This window comes from Crocodylus siamensis, chromosome 6, assembly GCF_052110815.1.
Source record: "Crocodylus siamensis isolate JL-2025a chromosome 6, ASM5211081v1, whole genome shotgun sequence".
NCBI lineage: Eukaryota > Metazoa > Chordata > Crocodylia > Crocodylidae > Crocodylus > Crocodylus siamensis.
In genome coordinates this window covers 60,876,586-60,896,418 of record NC_143400.1, presented here as the reverse complement: position 1 = coordinate 60,896,418, position 19,833 = coordinate 60,876,586, and the positions used below count along the sequence as shown (strand labels likewise).

General features: G+C 41.2%; 1 protein-coding gene across 5 annotated transcripts in view; it reads left to right on the top strand.

Annotated features, from left to right (window-relative positions):
• DOCK10 (dedicator of cytokinesis 10) overlaps positions 1–19,833 on the top strand; it is a 271,823-nt gene that overhangs the window by 109,095 nt on the left and 142,895 nt on the right. For 3 of the 5 annotated variants that reach the window (XM_090056317.1, XM_090056319.1, XM_090056315.1), the window contains exons 2-3: positions 2,767–2,886; positions 11,209–11,298. In XM_090056317.1, the coding sequence (XP_089912443.1) occupies positions 2,767–2,886; positions 11,209–11,298 (210 nt within the window). The remainder of the gene's footprint in view (positions 1–2,766; positions 2,887–11,208; positions 11,299–19,833) is intronic. The other 2 variants (XM_090056318.1, XM_090056316.1) reach the window with 1 other exon arrangement.

Here is a 19,833-nt window from a genome sequence, read left to right as displayed (position 1 = left end):
TAGGAAGACGGAGGCAAAGAAATCGTTAAACACATTAGCTTTGCCATCTGGTGTGACGACCAAGTTTCCCATCGCATCCTGCAAGGGTCCCACATTACCCGGGACCTTCTTTTTACCCCCTACGTATTTAAAAAAGGACTTCTTATTGTCCTTAATCTGGGAAGCTAGTCCCAGTTCCATCTCCGCCTTGGCCTTCCTAACTACCCCCCTGCATTCCTGAGCAACTACAGAATAGTCCTCCCTGGTGATGACCCCTTCTTTCCATTGGGTGTAAGCCTCCTTTTTAGCAAGGAGACATTCCCGGATGCTTTTGGTGAGCCACAGAGGCTTGTGCTCTCCTGCTCCCTTTGATCCTCGTTGGGATTACCTTCCTCTGGGCTTGGAGGATTGTCTCCTTAAGGAGCGACCACTCTCCTTGTACACCCGGCTCCCCTCCCCTCCGGGACCTCAGTGCTTCTTCAACTTCTCAGTGCTCGTTGAAGTCTGCCCTCCTAAAATCTAGGGCCGCTGCCTTACTGCATGCCTTTGCCACCTTGCGCTGGATGGTGAATTCCAGCAGGCGATGATCACTGTCGCCCAGGTGGTCAAGCACCCGCAGCCCCCTCACCAGGTCATCACCCGTGGCCAGCACTAGGTCCAACAAGGCGTCTCCCCTGGTGGGGCTGTGCACCTCCTGGGTTAGATGGAGGTCCTGCGCTCTGGCCAAGAACCTACGTGAGCGTTCAGACCTGGCTGACCATTCTTCCCAGCAGATATCTGGGAAGTTCAGGTCCCCCATGACTACCACATCCTTAGCCTTCACTACCTCTGTGAGTTGACCCAAGAATTCCTGGTCAAGCTCTTCTCCCTGGTTGGGAGGTCTGTAGTAGACTCCCACCGTTAAGTCCCTTTCCCCTCGACTACCTTGTACTCTAACCCAAAGCACTTCAGAGTGCCCCTCCCCTGACTCCTTGCTAATTAACGAGGATGTGTATTCCTCCTTAATATAGAATGCCATGCCCCCACCTCTCTTTCCTATCCTGTCCCTCCTGTACAGCCTATAGCCTTGACATTCACCGCCCAATCATGCATTGCGTCCCACCACGTTTCCGTAATCCCAGCTATTTCCGGGCTGGTGTGAGCCAGCAGGAGGGTGAGTTCCTCCTGCTTGTTGCCCATACTATGAGCGTTTGTGTAGAGGCATGTGAAAGTCATCACTTGAAAATGGGCAGTAATACTGTTATTGGAGATAGTTGCAGATCAAATAAAGAACAGTTGAAATAGATAAATCTAATGATGCTTATTTTTAATAAGATCTTTCAAAAGAGAAGGTGCCTGCAGTCTTGACCTAAACAGATGTCTTTCTTGGGAGACTGTTACTACCAGCTGTTACTGCTTTGTAAAGGCCTCCCAAACCACTGGGCATCATTGGAGCTCACTGGATCCAGCTGTTGCATGAATTGGAATAGAAAGGAAAAAATTCCCTATCTATAAATTAGGTTTCCAAGCTAAACTATTCAAGAATCTGGTACCTTCCTAAGGTACCTTTAGATCCCAATATGGTAGTCCCTGATGCCCAGGTCCATTATTATTGTTTACATTTTTAATATCTGTGTTGAAAAGCTACAGAAGAATCTAATTTATCGAAGTGGGGGAAATACTGAGCTGGGAAGAAATTTCATGGATGTCAATGGAGCAAGTTGAAAGACTCAGCGCAAAATGTCAAATACTTTGTTGGAGAAACCAGTTTCATAAGTAGGGAAAAACTTTCTATCTGGAATTCTGTTTTGGTTTAAGGAAAATGCTGCGTGGTACTAGGTCTTGCATATTGTGATAGTTCTGTGGATTTTTTTCTAATGGTGACCAACAAATTGCATGTATTTTCTTCGAAAAAGTCAGGTGTGACAGTGCTTTCTGACCTTTCTTTTCCCTTCCGTTGCTTTGTTACTGAAAAAAAAAAAAGACTTAGAATTAGACAGATGTTGTCTCTCACTCTGTCTGTAATGCATGAGCTTTTTATCTATGAAAGTGTGCCTGAATTCTTGATAGGGTCTTTCATTTCTATTTTTGTTCTATATATATTGAGGCATTTTGAATTTACCTCTTATCTGGCTGTTACCATTGAGCTCTTTTTATTCTACCACCCCCTCAGGCAATAATCATACTATTATGATGTGGTTTACCAAGGAATAATCCGGCTCCTGACAGGAGAAACCATGAGGCTGAATGCCAAATGGTTTATCCTAACAGGGAAACTGGGTTACTGCCAAGTAAAACAGTGCAGTGGTACTTTTACTTCTAGCAAGGTAGCAGCATTTAAGAAGTGTCAGTGCACAAAAGGGCAAGGGAGTGAATTAGCATTCAGCTAATGGAAACAATTGAAATTAAAGTAAGTAATTCATTTTGCAACAGATTCTCTCACAATAAGATTGTCTAGATTCAGTTGAAACAGTTCTTTTTAAAAAAAGAATTCCTGAGTATAATGAATAGGCTTATACAATGCTGCAGGACACTGTGATGGTCTTTACTATTACCTTCAGAGCAGACAAATTATTAGGAAATAATCAGATTGAAAATTAATGTTATGACTGGTCATGCTGGCTCTTGTACAGTGTTCTAACATGGATATGCTCAGCTCAGCAACAACATTATGTGACTATACATAACAAAATTCATTAATACCTTAATGTACACAGAGTAATGGAAAATGAGGCCTGGTGCAGTTAATAAATGCAAGGAGAATACAAGAGTTGAGATGTAACATTGTTCCTTATCTTTATGTCACAGCAGGATAAACCCAAATTTTTGGAGCCTTTGGATTATGAAGCTGTCATCACAGAGATTGAAAGAAACTTTAAGGATTATCCTCTAAAAGATCTCCTGTTTTTCCCCAGTGATGACTTTTCAGTAAGTATGGTACAAATGTGATTTACGGTAATTGTTACAGTATTAATATTTAGTGGTAGTGGAACAGGCAGAGATCATAGAGGGGCTGTTTCATGTGTCTTAATTCCTCCTTCTATCTGCTTCCCGTTCCCATACATATAAACACACATACACTTTTCAAGACAGGAACCGGTTTAAAATATTAGTCATCAGCCAGGGATTTCAAAATCTCACGATATACGTTGTCTCGTTCTACCTACTTGTTTGGTGCCAACAGCAAGGGTACCGCAGTTCTATTTGTTTCACTCAGCTGTAGCCAAACTTTTCATGTACCGATTCATACAATATACTTTGGAATCCTTCTAACTCTCTTTCAATTAATAAGTTTAGCTATTGAAATCAAACAGCCTACAATAACTGATGCTCGCTCTCTGGCATTTATTCAAACCCGTGTTACCACGATTCAGATTATGCAGATAAAAGTAAATCCACCTGGATTGTCACATTTAAAAAATAAGGGACAAATCCCAGCAAGTTTGAACTTCTCTATGGAAGAACATGCCGCTGGCTCTGGGGCATTCCGTATGGCCCCGAGGCCATGGACCCTAGAAGCACTGGGTTCCCTGACTCCCAGGCGATCTGCATGGTGGAATCCCTTTGAGTCATATGCCCTAGTGAGCCCAGGTTGTAGAAGAGCTACAAACTGAGGAGCCAGGGCTTTCAGGAGGTGGGTATGAGTTGCACCCTAACTGTTGATGAGAGCAAATCAATATGGTGCAGGGTGACCAGTGGAGTCCATCAGGGCTCGGTACGTGGGCAGGTACTCTTTAACGTCTTCATTAACAATCTGGATTCGGGAGTCAGATGCGACTGGCAAAGTACATAGATGATACCAAATTATGTGGGAGAAGAGTCACACTGCAGGACAGGCTAGGGATACAGGCCAGCTTGGACACGCTCTCAGGGTGGGCCAACCAAAACCTGATGGCCTTCAGTGCAGAGAAGTGTAAGGTGCTGCACCTTGGTAGGAAAAACCTTCAACATACTTACAGGCTTGGCAGTGCTACACTCGCTAGCACCATGACTGAAAGGGACTTGATGATCTTGATTGACAAATATGAGCCACCAATGCGATGCTGTGGCTGGCAAAGCAAACCAAACTCTCCTTGCATCCACCAATGCATCTCAAGCAAAACCAGGGAAGTCATCCTCCCACTTTACTCGGCCCTGGTGAGACCGCAGCTGGAGTACTGTATCCAGTATTGGGCCCCCCACTTCAGAAGGGATGTTGAAAAGCTTGAGAGAGTCCAGAGGACAGCCACTTGTACAGCCTGCCCTCTAGGCCTTGGATCATACAAGGAGAGGCTGAGGGATCTGGGACTCTTGAGTCTGAAAAAGAGAAGGCTCAGGGGGGACTTGGTGGGAGCCTACAATTATCTAAGAGGGGTACATCAGGACCTGGGAGAACAGCTGTTCACCAGAGCTCCGCAAGGGATAACAAGGTCTAACAACCATAAACTCCAGGAAGGCCGATTTAGACTAGACATAACAAAAGGGTTCTTTACGGTGCGAGTGTCTGAGGTCTGAAAAAACTCCCCACAGAGGTGGTGCAACCACCTACTCTTGACTCTTTCAGAAAACATGTGGATGTATTTCTTGCTGGGGTCACTTGATCCCAGCTGACTTCCTGCCTATGACAAGGGGGCTGGACTCAATGATCTCACAAGGTCCCTTCCAGCCCCTAATGTCTATGAAATCTACGATGGCATTTCATCAAAGTAGCTGGGAGTCCTGAGATGCCCATTCTGCAGCAGCAGACAGGAAAATTCAGAAGTAGCTAATATAGCTGGGGGCTTTCAGTGCTTTCAGCTCCTTGTCAGTCTATCAGGCAGATTTCTGTAGAGCTGGAAACCTGGAATTCCTAGCAACCTACTAGGCAGACTGTTGTGGAGTCAGATGAGTGAGCTGGCAGAAAACCAGACAGATTGCAGTTGGAACCTTGCCTGGTTTGGTTTGTTTTGTTGCAATTTCTTTTGAATCAAGCTGTCTCTAAGGAAAAAAAAAAGTTTGATTTTGATGATCAGGTTTCTGTAATGGGAAAAAAGTGTGTGCTGTCAGAGAATTTCTGACCAGCACTATCTACCACACTGGGGTTTTGGCAGGGCAGTTTGCAGCACTCCGGGCATCCTAATCATAATCTAATTCACTGTTTGTTTGTTTGTTTGCTGGCTAAATGGGTATATTTCCTTTCTCAATGTTAACTGGATTTGTTTTGCTTGTGGGACAGAGAGATAGAATGTAAGAGAGTGCTTTCCCATTTCATGGTTGATTCCCAGAGCCATTTTATACAGTAGACAGATGCATTACAGTTGCATTCTGTAATGCAAAATTCAATTTCATAGCTAATCCTGAGTTTTATTTGCCTGAGCTGAATTCTTTTCAGCTACATCAACTTAAATCAGAAATAATTCAGTGAAAATCAATTGAGCTAAGCATGCCAAAGGCATGGATAAATTAATTGTAGTAAGTTTAAGGAGTACAAGAACTTAGTGTGAAATAACTGATGCACGCCAGTCATCTGGGTGCCCATTCCCTTACCTTGTGGTAAGTGAAAGCTCGGCTGGGGCAGATTAGCATTCCATGAGGCAGGATGACATTGGTTTAGTTTTCACTTCATTTTACCACGGGGTAATAGTAGATCCATGGGAGGTTACCACAAGTTAGTTTGCCCCACCCTGCCCCCTTTAAACTTTACTGTAATTTGCTCATTTGTAATTTGTTCAGATGGAAGGAGAATCAGGCCCCCAGCCTTTCTGCTCATTGCCTGGCTTTGTTTTCCACATTCTTGTCTTTATTTTAAGAGATATTTGGACTCTTGCTTCCGTAGCTATTTCTGTATCCCTTCTTATCTTCTCTGGCTCTATTATACTTCAGGTCTGGCTCATTTAGGGTGTTCTTTGATTAGTCTGTCTCAAACTGTTATATAGTGTAATAGTTGCCCTAAGAATTTATGGACCTTATTATTAGGATTAGAAGTGCTTTGTCTCTGTGAATCTACAAATCCATGCTCATCCAGCCCTGATTTACACTTAGTTTGTCAGTCCGTCATGTGGACTAGGTGCTTATGTATTTTCAAAATAAAACAAAACCCAAATAGTTTAACAGGGAGAGCAAAGTGTCTAAAGAGTTCATTCACTTTTTCGTAAGTATTCATTATTTATAATTTGCCTAATATGTTAACTCATTACATAGATTAAAGTGATATGGTTCAGTTGGTGAAAAGCAGCACAGCTCCCTAAGGGTTTGCTCCTGCATTCCCTCTTAAGTGCTTCTTTCTATGATCTTTAATATTTTGTTGCCACAATACTCCCATGAGGGAGGGAGATAACATGGCAATAGGCCTGTGTGAAATTTCTCCGGCTGTTTCAATTCAACACTGTTTTGACTCATTTCAAGCTCAAAATAGCAAAATGGAATTGAAACAAAGGGCTTCGAAACAGCCTCGAAACAAAATGAGGCTAGTCAAAATGTTTCAAAAGTTTTGAAACGTTTCAAGTTTTGAAGCCAGCAGTGAGGTGGTGGGAGACAGGGGAGAACCAGGGCTGCGCTCCCAGCAGCAGCCGGGAATGCAGCCCTAGCTCTCCCCGTCTCCCGCCTTTGGGCTGCAGGAAGCCGATCACAGTGCAGGGGAAGGGAACTGAGCCCAGCCTCAGTTCCCCTCCCAAGTGCTGTGATCAGGCTGGGGAAAAGAACTGAGCCTGATCACTCAGTTCTCCTCCGCAGCTCTGCAGTGGGGCTGGGGGTGGGAAGTCAGCCCAGTTAGCCTGAGTTCCCATCCCCAGCACTACAACCAGGCTGAGGATAGGAAACATTGAAACAGCTGTTCTGTTCTGTTCAAAGCTCAAAACTCAAGTTGAAACAGAACAATGATGTTTCGCACAGCCCTTCACTGCAACACCATGTGGCAGACCACACAGTTTTCAGGGTGGCCACTGGGTCCATTCTTCTTTCATACATGGAGAAAATATAACCAGATATATTCTGTTACTAAAACACAGTTACAGAATTACCAAAGTGACAGCAGTAAGGGAGTCATACTGGTCCTTGTGGTTCATTTCCCTTGCTTGTTACTGATTTGTATTGGTCCCAAACTTCTATCTGTTGACTCTTCTGCCCACACACGATCAGTTACTTATTCCATTACCCTGTGGAACAAGTGGGTCATTCTTTCTGCCTGTTGCCCCACTCACTGCCTGCCTTTGGATCACACAAATGGATAAATGCTGCTAACTGAAAATTCTGCTGCTGTGCTGTGAGAGAGGAACAATGGAAATTTATACTGTTAGAAGTGTATGCTGTATCTGTGCCCTGCCATCCTCTCCAAAATCAGTCCATCCTGCTAGAAGTTTTCCTTCAGCCAGCCCTGGTCATCTTCTTCCTTGACCCCTGTTAGCTTTGGCTGTCTGGCTTGTTTTACACTTTCTGATTCACTAAAAATGCTGTTGGGAAAATTATGCAATGGACATGCTGCTCCTTTTTCCAGCTCCTCCTCATCAGATTCTTTCCTCATTTTCTGGGTTAAATTCAAGCCTCACATCTTCACCACTAAGGCCCTACAGAGCTTTGGCCTTGCTTGTATCTTTGTTCTGATCTATTTTCACACTTACCTCAAGACAGCTTTCTTTCTGTCTGAGCCCCCGTCTTAATGTTCTTTTCAGGGACATTCTCTGCCCTTGTCCTGGGCTATCCTTTATGCCAGAACCACTTTTGACTTCACAGAGAACCCGCCAGAGTTCTTACTACCTGCATGAAGTGGAGTACTTTAATTCCTCTTATAGGAACAGCAGGCAGGATTCTTCACTGCCTTTATGAAATTGCTGTGCTTTAACCCCAAGCAAAGAATGTATGTAGAGTAGAATACATATAGTATAGATTTAATAAAGACACTAATATAAAAAATGTGAAAGTTCATTTAATTCTACAGGATGTGAAAGTTTTTGTTCCTCTTTTGTTTTCCATTTTGTTAACTCTTTTTTTTAAAGTAGCAATTAAGGATATCCTGTATCTTACATAGATAATACTGAATACACAATTTGAAGCTGTAAAGTAAAGATTCTAATACTGTAGGTTAAGGACACGTGAGATTTTGAAAAGTGCCTAAATCAGAAGCAGAAGTGTCACTGACACTCAGTAAGGATTTAACTCCAAAATCATTAACATTATTTTTGAAAATCCTGTCCTGTAATATGACCTTTTAAGAGATACATGGGCTTATTTTCCATGTATCTCTTAAAAGAACTAATTTTTGTATGTGTTCATATATGTTAAGGGTTAGATTCAAGCTCAGTAAAGAAAAAATGATTCATTCATGTTCTCATCTAAGTAAATAGGTATACCATCAGGAACGAATAAGCCTAACACCTTTAAGTGTGTCTCCAAAATAATGGAAGAGTCTTGAGATAGAGGCAACCTGCTGTTATATAACACCACTCCTTTGTGCAGCAGGAGCTACTTACTTTTCCATCCCTGAGAGAGGTGCAGTGGCTTACTCATAGTGCTTTGGTAGACTATGACATAGAGAGTCTTTCAGGAGATAAAAAAAGAAGAGTGGGAGGAAGAGGAAATGAAGTGCATTAAATAGCTTTCTTAAATAGATTTCTTTAAAGGCAACATGTAACAAAGCTGGGTTACATCTGTGATAAAACACACATTGAACTATACCCTTAAAGGTGTCAGCCTTATTCTTTACTGTTTGTATATATATTTATTTAGATGAGAACAGGAATTAATCACTATTCTTTACTGAGCTAGGTACCGACATTCGAAAAGCCTAAGGCAGAATAGATCTAAGTTACATGATGTTCTGTAAGCAGCGCAGTTTAGATTGGTAGTGAACAGAACACACATTTGCTTTGGCGGGGGAGGAAATCAGACTGGGTTCTGCTATTTTTAAACCAGTCTGTGTGCTAAACTTCTTGTTCTATTATGGGTATAAGCCAGTGTTATGTGCCAAACTTCTGTTCTGTTATGGATATAGACCAGATTCCAATATCTTATACTGGTAAAAGTGTAATGTCTGTAGCTTGCTGTTAAGACTATATTGAGGCAGGAAATGTTTTAACTGTACTAGACAAAACTGGGCTAGAAGTTAGTGGTAGTGTGATTTGGTCAATGTGATCTAGGCACTTTTGAAAATACTATCCCCAATCAGTCATTAATATGAAGCAGTACTTGCATTTGACCTTCTATGCAGTTAGAGAGAAAACTGTTAACCTTAACTTAATTGCTCTCTATAAGTAATCAAAACCCTGAGGCTGACAGGTATGTACATGAATTAATTTGCCTGAGTGTCTCCACAAATTGTCATTAGAAGTAGGAAAACTTTATTTGCCAGATTTTTAGAACTCTGTATACAGTTGCACAAATAGAATTGCACACACATTAGTGCATCATCCTGGCAACTAGATATGTAAGCCTGGGGCAAATCAAGTGTCCTTTGCCGTCAGTAGGAAGGCTCTCTCTGGGCTTTGGCTTGGGCCCCTAATTTGTACACCTAATTACCATGCTTGCATGCTATTTGTATGTGTGTATTAAAAACACATCTGTGAATACAGAATGTTATAAAGCTGGGCTTTCATTTTCATGTCCTTTAAAACTGTTTTTAACTCGGTTGTTCTCAGAAACAAAAGATGCCATAATCAACTGCAATAGTAGATACACCTTAAAAACATTTCACTTATAGAAGTAGTCATCAAAGAGTTTATACTATGAACAGGAAGTGTGTTTTGGGGTTTTTTGTTGCAAGACTGAGCTAGTGGTCTGAAAACAGCTAATTCTCAGAAGGGAAGTTCATTGCTGCTTTTAAAACATTTAAGTATAATCTTACTCAAGATCTTGATGTCCCAGTTTTCTGTAAATTGTCTATTGCATTCCTTCAAATTGTAAAGGCTTTTTAACAGACTGTTTGGTCAAGCCCATTTAAATCTATAATTCATAACCCAAGCCCGCTTCTTGCTGAATTTTTGTATTGCTGCATTCCAGTCCCATATGCACAGTACAGGTTTACTGAAAGGCAGTGTTGTACAGTGAGTAGAGCCCCAGTTTGGCAAGCAGCTGACCAGGGCTTTTTTTTCTCTTCCATTCTCTTGTTATGTGACTTCGATTTAATTTTTATGCCTCCGTTTCTCTACTTGCAAAATGGGGGAAAATAATGCATAGTTGTTTGTGTGTGTTGCCTTAACATCTTTTGTTGGAGAAGCACTATATAAATCCTAAGGTTTATTCAAGATTGGCCTTGGTGAAATAATTCAAAACTCTCTCTTCCGTTGAATGTCTGTGGTAAATGAATTTCACTAAAAACCAGCTCCATTGCTGACTAAGTAGAAGAGCTTGGGTTTACCATTATAGCTAAGTCACCAGAATGCTAATGTTCTTAGGTGCAGAATAAAGCATTCAGCCCTCTGTTCTACTCGCCACACCTGTTCCACCCACATCACTATCTTGTATAGCATACGGTCTTTAGTAATGATGACATTATGGGACTTCGATTTAAGAACTTGGTGGCTGGTAGGCAAAGTGGCTGTTGATTCTGTTAATGGACCACTGATTGACCAAGGAGCATTGAATTGTGTAGACAGCCCCCTGATAAAATCATGGTCTCCATATGAGCAAAATTCTCAGGACTGTTTTGTAATTTGGGGTTTATAAATACCATGTAATGTGGATATCTATACATCCATTCTACTGACTTTTTAGATGAGCTGCCCTTCAGTGAAGCATTGAAACAATAAAGATCATAGACATTCACTATGGCTAAATACAGCCACAGAATTTAATATCCTGATATTTTTTCTACCCCAACTTTATTTTCTTAATGCTTTTAAAAGAATAAACTACATGGACCTAGGACAACATAGTGTTTCACTTTGATCATAATGGATGAGTCAAATAGATACTTAGATGGGAAATCTAAAGTTGCTTGTGTAATAGGTGCAGTTGGATGGCATAAAAAGTAACAATGAACATATACATGGTCACAGCTGTTCAAAAGAAACAAAATACTGCTGGGAGTAGATATTGACAGGAGTTGTTCAGTTGCACCCAAATAAGATGAAGAGATAACTGGAAATTACCACTATGTTTGCACCAACCTATATAATGTATGCCATACATTTAAAATTACTCAAATGGAAGCTGCTTATTTACACAGTTAGATGAGGCCAAGACATGAATGGTGAGGGCAGAAGGCAAACAAGAACAGAAACTAACCCCTCTGTGCACATGAGTGTTTATTTTTTTCCTTAAATTTTCTAGCTAACATTTTTGTTGTTTGTTTATTCTCAGATAGATACAATTCCATGGGAAATAAGGACACTCTCCCTCTCTGTACCTGAAGATGCAGTACAAAAAGCAGAAAACTTATTTGTTAAAGAGGTAAATATCCAATATCTGTACTCCTTGGTTTTAAATAAATCAAGCCATCTTGTTTGTTACATTTATGAGACTGATAATTCTCTCTCTCCTGATTTTATTCCCATTCTGTAAGCAGTACTATATTTTGGTGGTGTGCAGTAAGGTAGGGTTGGCAGCATATCATCTGCAAGTATTAATACTGAATCTAGGAAACTGCTGTTACATCCTGCCTGTCACTGAAACTTCAGTGCCTCAGTACTTCATAGGTTATCTGTTGCTATTATTAGACACAGGTTTTAACATGGACTAGTATTCTGTTTTTGGGGTCTATATTGTAGCTGTATTAACCATTGTCATGTGGGAGGATGTGGAGGGTCTATGCACTATTGGAAGTGTCTAGAAGCATTTAACCTGTAAAATACAGAGGTAAGTAAATGCTTCATTATACCTAAAGAATCCAGCCAGAGGTGGTATTTGCTGCACTTTTAAAAGAATCTGTGGTGCTTCTAGTACTAATCACCTAACAGAACAGAAAGGAAGCAGGGTTGCATCTTATCTGTTTTCACAGGTGTCAGTCATTGCCAGTGGTTTTAGCACTCTCCTGCCACTTGCACAGATGGCAGTTGCATAAATAGCTCTCAGAATTTCTCCACTAGAGCTTTCTGAATTTCTTTCTCTAAAGAAGCTGGCATTCCCTTTAGAAATACTGATACAGAAGACCCAATTTTCAGAAGTTTTTATTTGCATTTGGAAATTATTATAATCTATACCAGGGGTGAGCAATTATTTCAGCTGGAGGGCTGCTTAATGAGTTTTGGTGGGGCATCAGTGGCTGCAAAGGTAGCCCTGCCTCTTGATAGGTGTCCCGCCCCCTGATCACTATCTTATGACAGGAGGTCCCGCCCCCTAACCCCTGACTTTTGCCACTGGAAGCCTCTCCCCTTGTCCAGGAAGTACTCCATTTGGGAGGGGGTGGAGTTTACTTGTATATTGTGTGGGGGGGGTGGTTGCAGGAGTATGTGATTGGGGGGGTGGGTATGCGTGAGGTGTGAGTGTATGTGTGGATGTGGGATGTATGTGAGGGGTGTGGATGTGGTTGAGGTGTGGGATGTTTGGAACTGTTGGGTGTGTGTGGGTTGTGTGTGGGATGGAATGTGGGTATGCTGCAGGTGGGGTTTGTGTGGGTGTCTGTGTGGAGGGGTATGTGTGTGGGGGCATGGGATGTGTGGTTGGGGTGTGGAGGCCTGTTGGATATGTATGTGGGTACAGTGGAGGGGTGAGTTGTGTAAAGGGTTGTGGGTGCATGTGTGGATAGGGTGGGGTGGAGGTGTGGGTGTATGTGTGTGGGAGGTATAGGGGGATGTAGGTGGTGTGTGTGGTTGAGGGATGGGGGAGACAGGGAGCTGAGCTTGGTACCACCGGCTCTCTTGGTCTCTATCCCACACCTGCCTGGCAGGGCTGCATTCAAGCCTGTGCCTGACCAGCAGGGCAGCACTAAGTGCATGTTGGCTCCTGCTGCTGCTCCTTCCCCACTGTCCCTATGCCTGCCTAACGGGGCTGCACTGACTCCTGCTGCTGCTCCCATCCTACCTGCCTATCCTGTGCTTGCCCAATGTGAACAGCTTCTTTGGTCTCCTTCATGTCCCCTCCTTCATCCACAAGCTCCCCTGCCCAGCCATGCACAAGCAGCACCCAAGTGAGCTACAGGCAGACCCCACTCCACTCCCCTGAACACTGTAGCTTCCCCTCCCTACCTGCTGCCCAGAGGACTGCAGCAGAGACAGAAGGAGGAATCGCTGGAAGCTGGGGGAGCCCAGCAGTTCCCTGAGCAGTGGCAGCAGCAGCCCTACCTGGAAGCAGTGCCTGCTAGTCAGGACTGGCGCCCTCTGGCAGGGGAGGCTGGGAGCGGTCCAGGTGGGAGCAAGTGGGACTTAGCCCCATGCAGAGCACAGGAGGGGCACCTGCCAACAGGGCTGAATATAATTAATTGGTGAGTGCCTACCTGCAGGCTGAATCCAATCAGCTGGCGAGCTGAATTCAGCCCGCTGGCTGTATTTTGCCCACACTTCATCTATACTGTAGATGTCACCTGTTTTCTTTGTACACAGACTGAGGAGTTATTTAACCAGCTATCCAATTTGCAGTGGTGCTGTTGTTTCATATGCACCATGGATGCAAACATGTTTGCAGTAAAACTCAATTTCATGCTTTCATGTGCATGCACATGTGCATACACACATGTGCATGCATACACACATGCATGCGCGCATGCACACACAAACACACACACACAAACACACAGATAAGGACATAAAATCCAAAACCTGGACTGAAAATTTAGCTCATTATATCCTATGTAAGGATGACACTTTACAAGCTGGCCCTATTTTTCTCCCCACTGTTGGGTTAGAAAGAGAAATGACAATTCACTGCCAGCTGAAACTTTCCTTCCCTGCCACCTCAATTATTCTGGCACTAGTGCTAAATGAGCAAGCAACTCATGGCCCCTGCTCTTTTTGCACTTTGAGATCTATTCTTTAGCTTGAGGCCCTATGAATTGTAAGGCCAGCTCTGTCCTCATCACTTTATTCAGAAAGTGGTGGTGGATAAGTTAAAAATGGAACATAATACACACTATCTGGGAACTATTTCAGCTGAATACTCCAAGGAGCTGCTAATGTCAAGTTGGCAGGATATATATCAAGCAAAACCCTAAGCTTTTTCTGCAATATCTGGAAGCCAAGAAAAAAAGGGAGTAGTAAAGCAATGGAAAAAACAGTGCTCCAGAAACAGGACTTCATTTGAAGGTCTGTGCATGGAATGATGGCAGAATAAGGCCCTTTTTCAAAATGTTCCATTTATGTTTCAAAGCCAAAAGTTATATACACATACACAGACATAAACTAAGCTAGATTCCAATCAGAAAATGGTTTCTAGTCCCAAATACCTACAACCACCAATGTAGCTGAGTACCTATCGTCCTGTCTTGCTGAAAAGATTACATGGTTCTGGGAACTGTTTTTAGACAGCATAGACCTACTTCTTCTTACCAACCAGGAACTACCAGCACTGAAGGGTGCAGATCATTCAGTCATCAAGAATGCTGGGCACTCTCACAACACAAGGCTTGTGAATCCCACACATGTCCTTGTGAAAGCCATTTGAAAAGACTTATGCCTTATTCTTTGGGGAAAAAATCGTCTTCTTTTCTTCTTTTTCAAACATATAATTGTCCAGACAATGCCGAAGGAGTCCACCCTGGCTACATTGTTTCTAGCCAACTACTCTCCAGCCACTTCTCTGATTCCAAAGCAAACATTTAGAGTATCCATGCAAAGGCCAACTGCAAGCTCTTCTAATTTATGCTAACTTTCTAGATCTGGCACAATTTTTATCTATCCAGCATGAGATACAGAACTAGAAGACTTGGTGGTCAACTGGGTTATTTCTTTGTATCAGTTGACAGAGGACAGACATAATCATCCTCCTGGACAACTCTGTATCTTGAGACTGTTGACCATTAGAAACTGCTCTCTGATTTACCCAAGATGGCAGGAGTGTGGGGTGATGTACTAACAGGGTTTGAGTCCTTTCTTACAGATACATTTCCTGAGCAGTAATGGGAAACTTCACCTTTTATCAGTAAACCTTTCACTTGTCAGGTCTCACAAGGATCAGTTCTTTCTTCAGTTCTGTTTTACATCTAATATGGTAAATTAGTTGGACAGCATAGACTCAAGTGATAGCAACATGTAAACAACACATGGCTCTGTCTGTCCTAAACTACTTATGTCCACAGACTATATGGGCCAGTAAATGAATTAAATATGTCTGTGAATGAAGAGCAGCTGGCTGAGGTTCACCCAAAGAAGATTAAAGCAATGCCATGGCAAGAGGAAACCATTTTGAAGAGTTCACAGTACTTGATGTAGTCATAGATTTGTAGGTGTATATCCCCAGTTGTTCAATTCAGTCCATCCAATATACTTTTTGGATAAAAAGCAGTCACATAAGAGCTGCCAGCAGTAGAAGGCAGGGCAGGGTGGCACCTTGAGGCTCACTGATTCATCAAGGCATAAGCTTTTGTAGGCAAGAGCTTACTTCTTCGATGCTTTGTCACGTGGTAGGGTCTGACAAAGTAGGCGGTTGCTTAAGAAAGCTTATGCCTCTCTGATCCAGTTACGCTCTCTGCTTTTCCTTCTGCCTAACATGGCTAACTACCTCTCTCTACTCCTGGATAGATTTCCAAGCAATGATTTTTATCTTTGGTTGGCTGAGGGAATCTGCTCCATATCTGTGGACAGCGAACTGGCCTCAGCTCTTCATGCCTTCCCCATCTCTTGGCTAGACTATAGCAGTGTAATAAATGTGGGCATGAAGTTTTCAGTGTTTGCAAAACTCCAACATATATAGGGTGCATCAGTGCATCTCATCAGTGACACAGGAAACCCTGAGCTTGCCACGTCTGCCTTCATTACAATAGTTTCCCACAGAATCAAGCTTAAGGTGTGAGTTCTTATCTTCATGGCCCTAATTTTCCAGGGTCTTAAATACCAAATAAAGCACTTAAGGCTCCCTAATGAAGACTGCAGTCAAAATCTAGGCTTCTGTGGCTCAGTGGATTTCTCAATAAGTGAAGGCTCATTTGTGCGGGAAAAGGGGCTTCCTCAGGGGTTGGTTCCATACTCTGAGATGAACTGTGCTAGGAGTTCAGGATTATCACATACTTCACCATCTTCCTATGGAAGTATAAAGCATATTTCTTTGACCTTATCTTCTCTAATATTAACACATAACAATACATATGGCAATTGTAAAAATAAAAAATCTGAATCTGCCCCCCTAAAAATACCGAAACAAAACAAGATGCTTCACTGCACATGCTTCTCCTAAACAAAACACAAAATATGTCACACATTAGTCGCATTGCTTTTTACATGAGAAAGCACTTAGATAACATGATGAATGTAGATAGCAGCCTACATAGGATAAAATATCCGATTGTGTCCTTACTCTGCTGAGATCACGATACCAAGATATTTGGAGTCAAGATATTCTCTATTTCTTGAAAACAAATATAAGAGAAAAAGGGGGTTTGAATAAGTAGTTATAGTAGTAAGTATGAAAATCCTAACAAATTTATATTTGATCCCCTTTCTCCTTCTGGGTATATTCTAAAGATAGTACTGTATGAATCCTCAGGTCCCATCTTCCTGATGCTCTTAGCAGAATTTTTTTGTGGATTTTTACACTTTTCAGTTTCCTTTTTTCAGACAGGAAGCTGAAAGACTAAGTTTAGTTCACAAGAAAAAAGTCATCACATTCAAGAAGCTTTCTAAAATTCCCCTGCAATACCAAAAGTCTGTGCTCTATGCTTTATTTCTTCAGTGTTCTCTCATTAGCCCCAGCTTCTGTCACTGCTGCATAGCTTAGTGGCATGAACTCATACTGTAGCTGTAGCTGCTGTAGCTGTAGCTGCTGTAGCTGTGCTCTGTACTTCCTTCCCTAGTATTCCCTACGAATCCTGCTTCTGTCATCACTAAAGGTTTGATCCAGAACTTGTTAAAATCTATTGACTATTGATTTCAGTGAGCTTTGGATCAGATGCAAAGGCAGTTTCAGTCACCTGCCAGTGCTCTTAAGCCCCCCTTAACTCCTGTTGTAGTCATATTTTTAAAAGCCATGATAGTCTTGAACTTCTCTTAGGTGCAGGTGTTTTGTCCAGGCATCTGTAAACATCTTATGTACAACCTACCAATTTTTTTCAGGTATTAAATAAAGGAACTTTTATGTAAAGAACCACACAGGATAAAAATACCAGAATATTCAAAACCTTTTGTTGTTTCTGCTAAAAACAATTATAATGAGCCTCATTGTCTTCTCCCTTGTGCAGTGTTATTTATACCTGTCTAGTGACTGTATATGGCTACCATGTCAAATGTAGCATTTGTACTCTGCTCTGTTATAAGGGACTATAAGGAGCAGGACTTGGATAATTAAGCTCCTTTCATTGAGTTTATGTTCAGAAGAGCTTACTTCCACCCCAGAAGTGGCTGCATTCCAATTGTAGATGTAACTATACTGCATATCCATTGACTCCTCTAAAGTATGTAAGTACCCTTCTGGATAAAAGGCACTTTATCAAAATGAAATAATAAATATATCCTAATAATATGGAAATTTAAATATAGTAGATTTATATAGTCACTTTTAGTATTTCCACTTCAGTAATAATTGTATGCATATTCTTCCTAACCGCTCACTGTAGACTTTCCAACTGTAAAATGGGATAATATTCAGGTGTTTAATAAGTTCTTTAGTAGCCCAGTCATTCACCACAGAAGATTTCACTATTCAAGATATTGTATTATAGCTCTACAAGGCTTGTAAATGTTATCACTTATTAAGCCCAGCGCTTTATTAATCATAATACTAAAGAAGTTACAGGTTTAAACATTTTTACAATTATTAAAAGTGGTTCTCTACCAGCACAATCAATTACTCAAGCCTTTTAGTCCATGAGACATACTGCACACTCATCTTAGCCATTCTTGTAAATTTCAAAGTCAAATTAAAACAGAAAATTCAGTTGATAAGTGCCACCAACTAAAGTAAATGATAGGTTTTATGATTCATCTCACTGAAAAATTTCTCAGCTTCAAAGGCTAAATGATTTACATGCTTTCAAAAATCAATGCAGTGAAGTGCAATCAGACACTGTAAGACTTTTTATCATATGAAGAAATAAACATTTTATTAAAATGCATGTGTATTACAGATCAATGGCACTTTATATTTTTAAGGTTGGGTAAAATCCTAGGCTTTTCAGTCACTAGTTTGTATTTTATGGAACTTTATTATGATGAAACTAAGGATTTGAGTCATAAAACTAAGAGCCAGATTCATTATGGCTAATAGAGAATCCAGCCTGTTTTTCAGAGAAATAGGGGGTTGCCTCAGAGTGCTGGCTACATTTCAGATTGGATACTTTTAGTCCATTCTGCCTTCCAGAATCTCCACGCAGTTTCACTTGGTTATCACAGTCTAAACTTTCTGAACCAAAACCCTTGCATAGTGTTGTGCTTCACTGTTTAACAGCTCCACTACTCTCCACCTCCAAAGGGGCTGCTATTTGGTCAAGTGCCATAATTCTACGCATGTGATTTGTAATTCTGTAACGTGCTTTGGGTTTCAAAAACTCTCTATTTTTCCATTTTGTTACTAATGATGAGTTAATGATTACATGTGTATGGTTTTCTCAAGTTTGTATGCATAAGGAAATCTTAACGAGAATGTAAACAGCAAAAAGGGGAACTATAGTAGTTCTCAACTGCTTGCTAGGTGTTTGCTCATTTTTGTTTCTCTTCACTTTCTTTTTTTCACAATGCAATTTGCATCTCTGAGCGAAACAGAGCCCTGGCTATGTTATCAAGTGGCTCTTCCCTTTTGGCATCCTTCCCCATGTGACTGTAAAGCTGCAATGTCAACTTGCTGCAGGATGGTGAGCTCCCTAGGGATAGGTTAGATCAGCTGAGCAAGGCAAAAATGAATTTAAAAGATAGGCCCTCAGGAATGGCTGTGAAGCCTGCCTCAGTGATGGCAAGTAGATAGAAAAAAAGAGTTCATGAAAATAAGTGCTATGCTTCCTACATCTATAACTTCCATATTTTTGCCTATTCTTCTCCCCCACACTCTGCTAGGGGACAGCAGCCCTCTGGATTAACTCCCAGAATGTGTCAGGAAACGAGGGATCTGAATCTGTCCTATGGGTGGAAGTTGTTTCTGTGAAAGCGTTTTCTTCTGTTCATCAGGATTTGGAGAACTTTCTTCCATAATTTATTAATTTCCCAGTAAAAATTTGGCAAAATCAATGTGTTTCAGCATAGCACTTTGATTTCATTGAATCAGCATTTTCAGGTAAAAACCTTTGCTCTCATTTAAATTTCCAACCAGCTCTGAGTTATAATAGATGTTTGCAATTCTTTACCACAGCAGGCTAGTTAAGGATATGGATTAGGTATTGCTTTAAATATATTTGCTTTTGTGAGTTGCCTGAATGCTACTAAAATGTGCTTTTTGTCTTTTTGTATTTTATTTTTCATGAGCCTTTTCTTGCCAAGGTACAAGGAACCTTTATATTTAATAAGTTTAAAAAGTATGGCCTGTTATATATGTTATTCATAGCTATTTTAGAAGCACATTAGTAAAGAGTTTATAACATTAACAAAATGTCTGTGTTGAGGATGTTCCACACGCATGGACTGAATCACATAAGGATAATAATCATCAATGAAAGTACTAAAGGAAAAATAAATCCTTTCTTTAAGGGATTTGGTTGTTTTGTGTGTGCCAGACTGAGAGTGAATGAAGTGTGAATTAACAAATCCAATTCACTGAATAAGCTTTTTCAATGGCTCATATAACAGAGTATATACATGGCTCTTATGCAAATATATGCTTATTATATTCCAGGTGGCCACTAGACTGCTTTAACTGAAACTTAAATCACAGGAATACAAAGATGAAATTGATTCTGTCCAGTGAAACTGCATAATG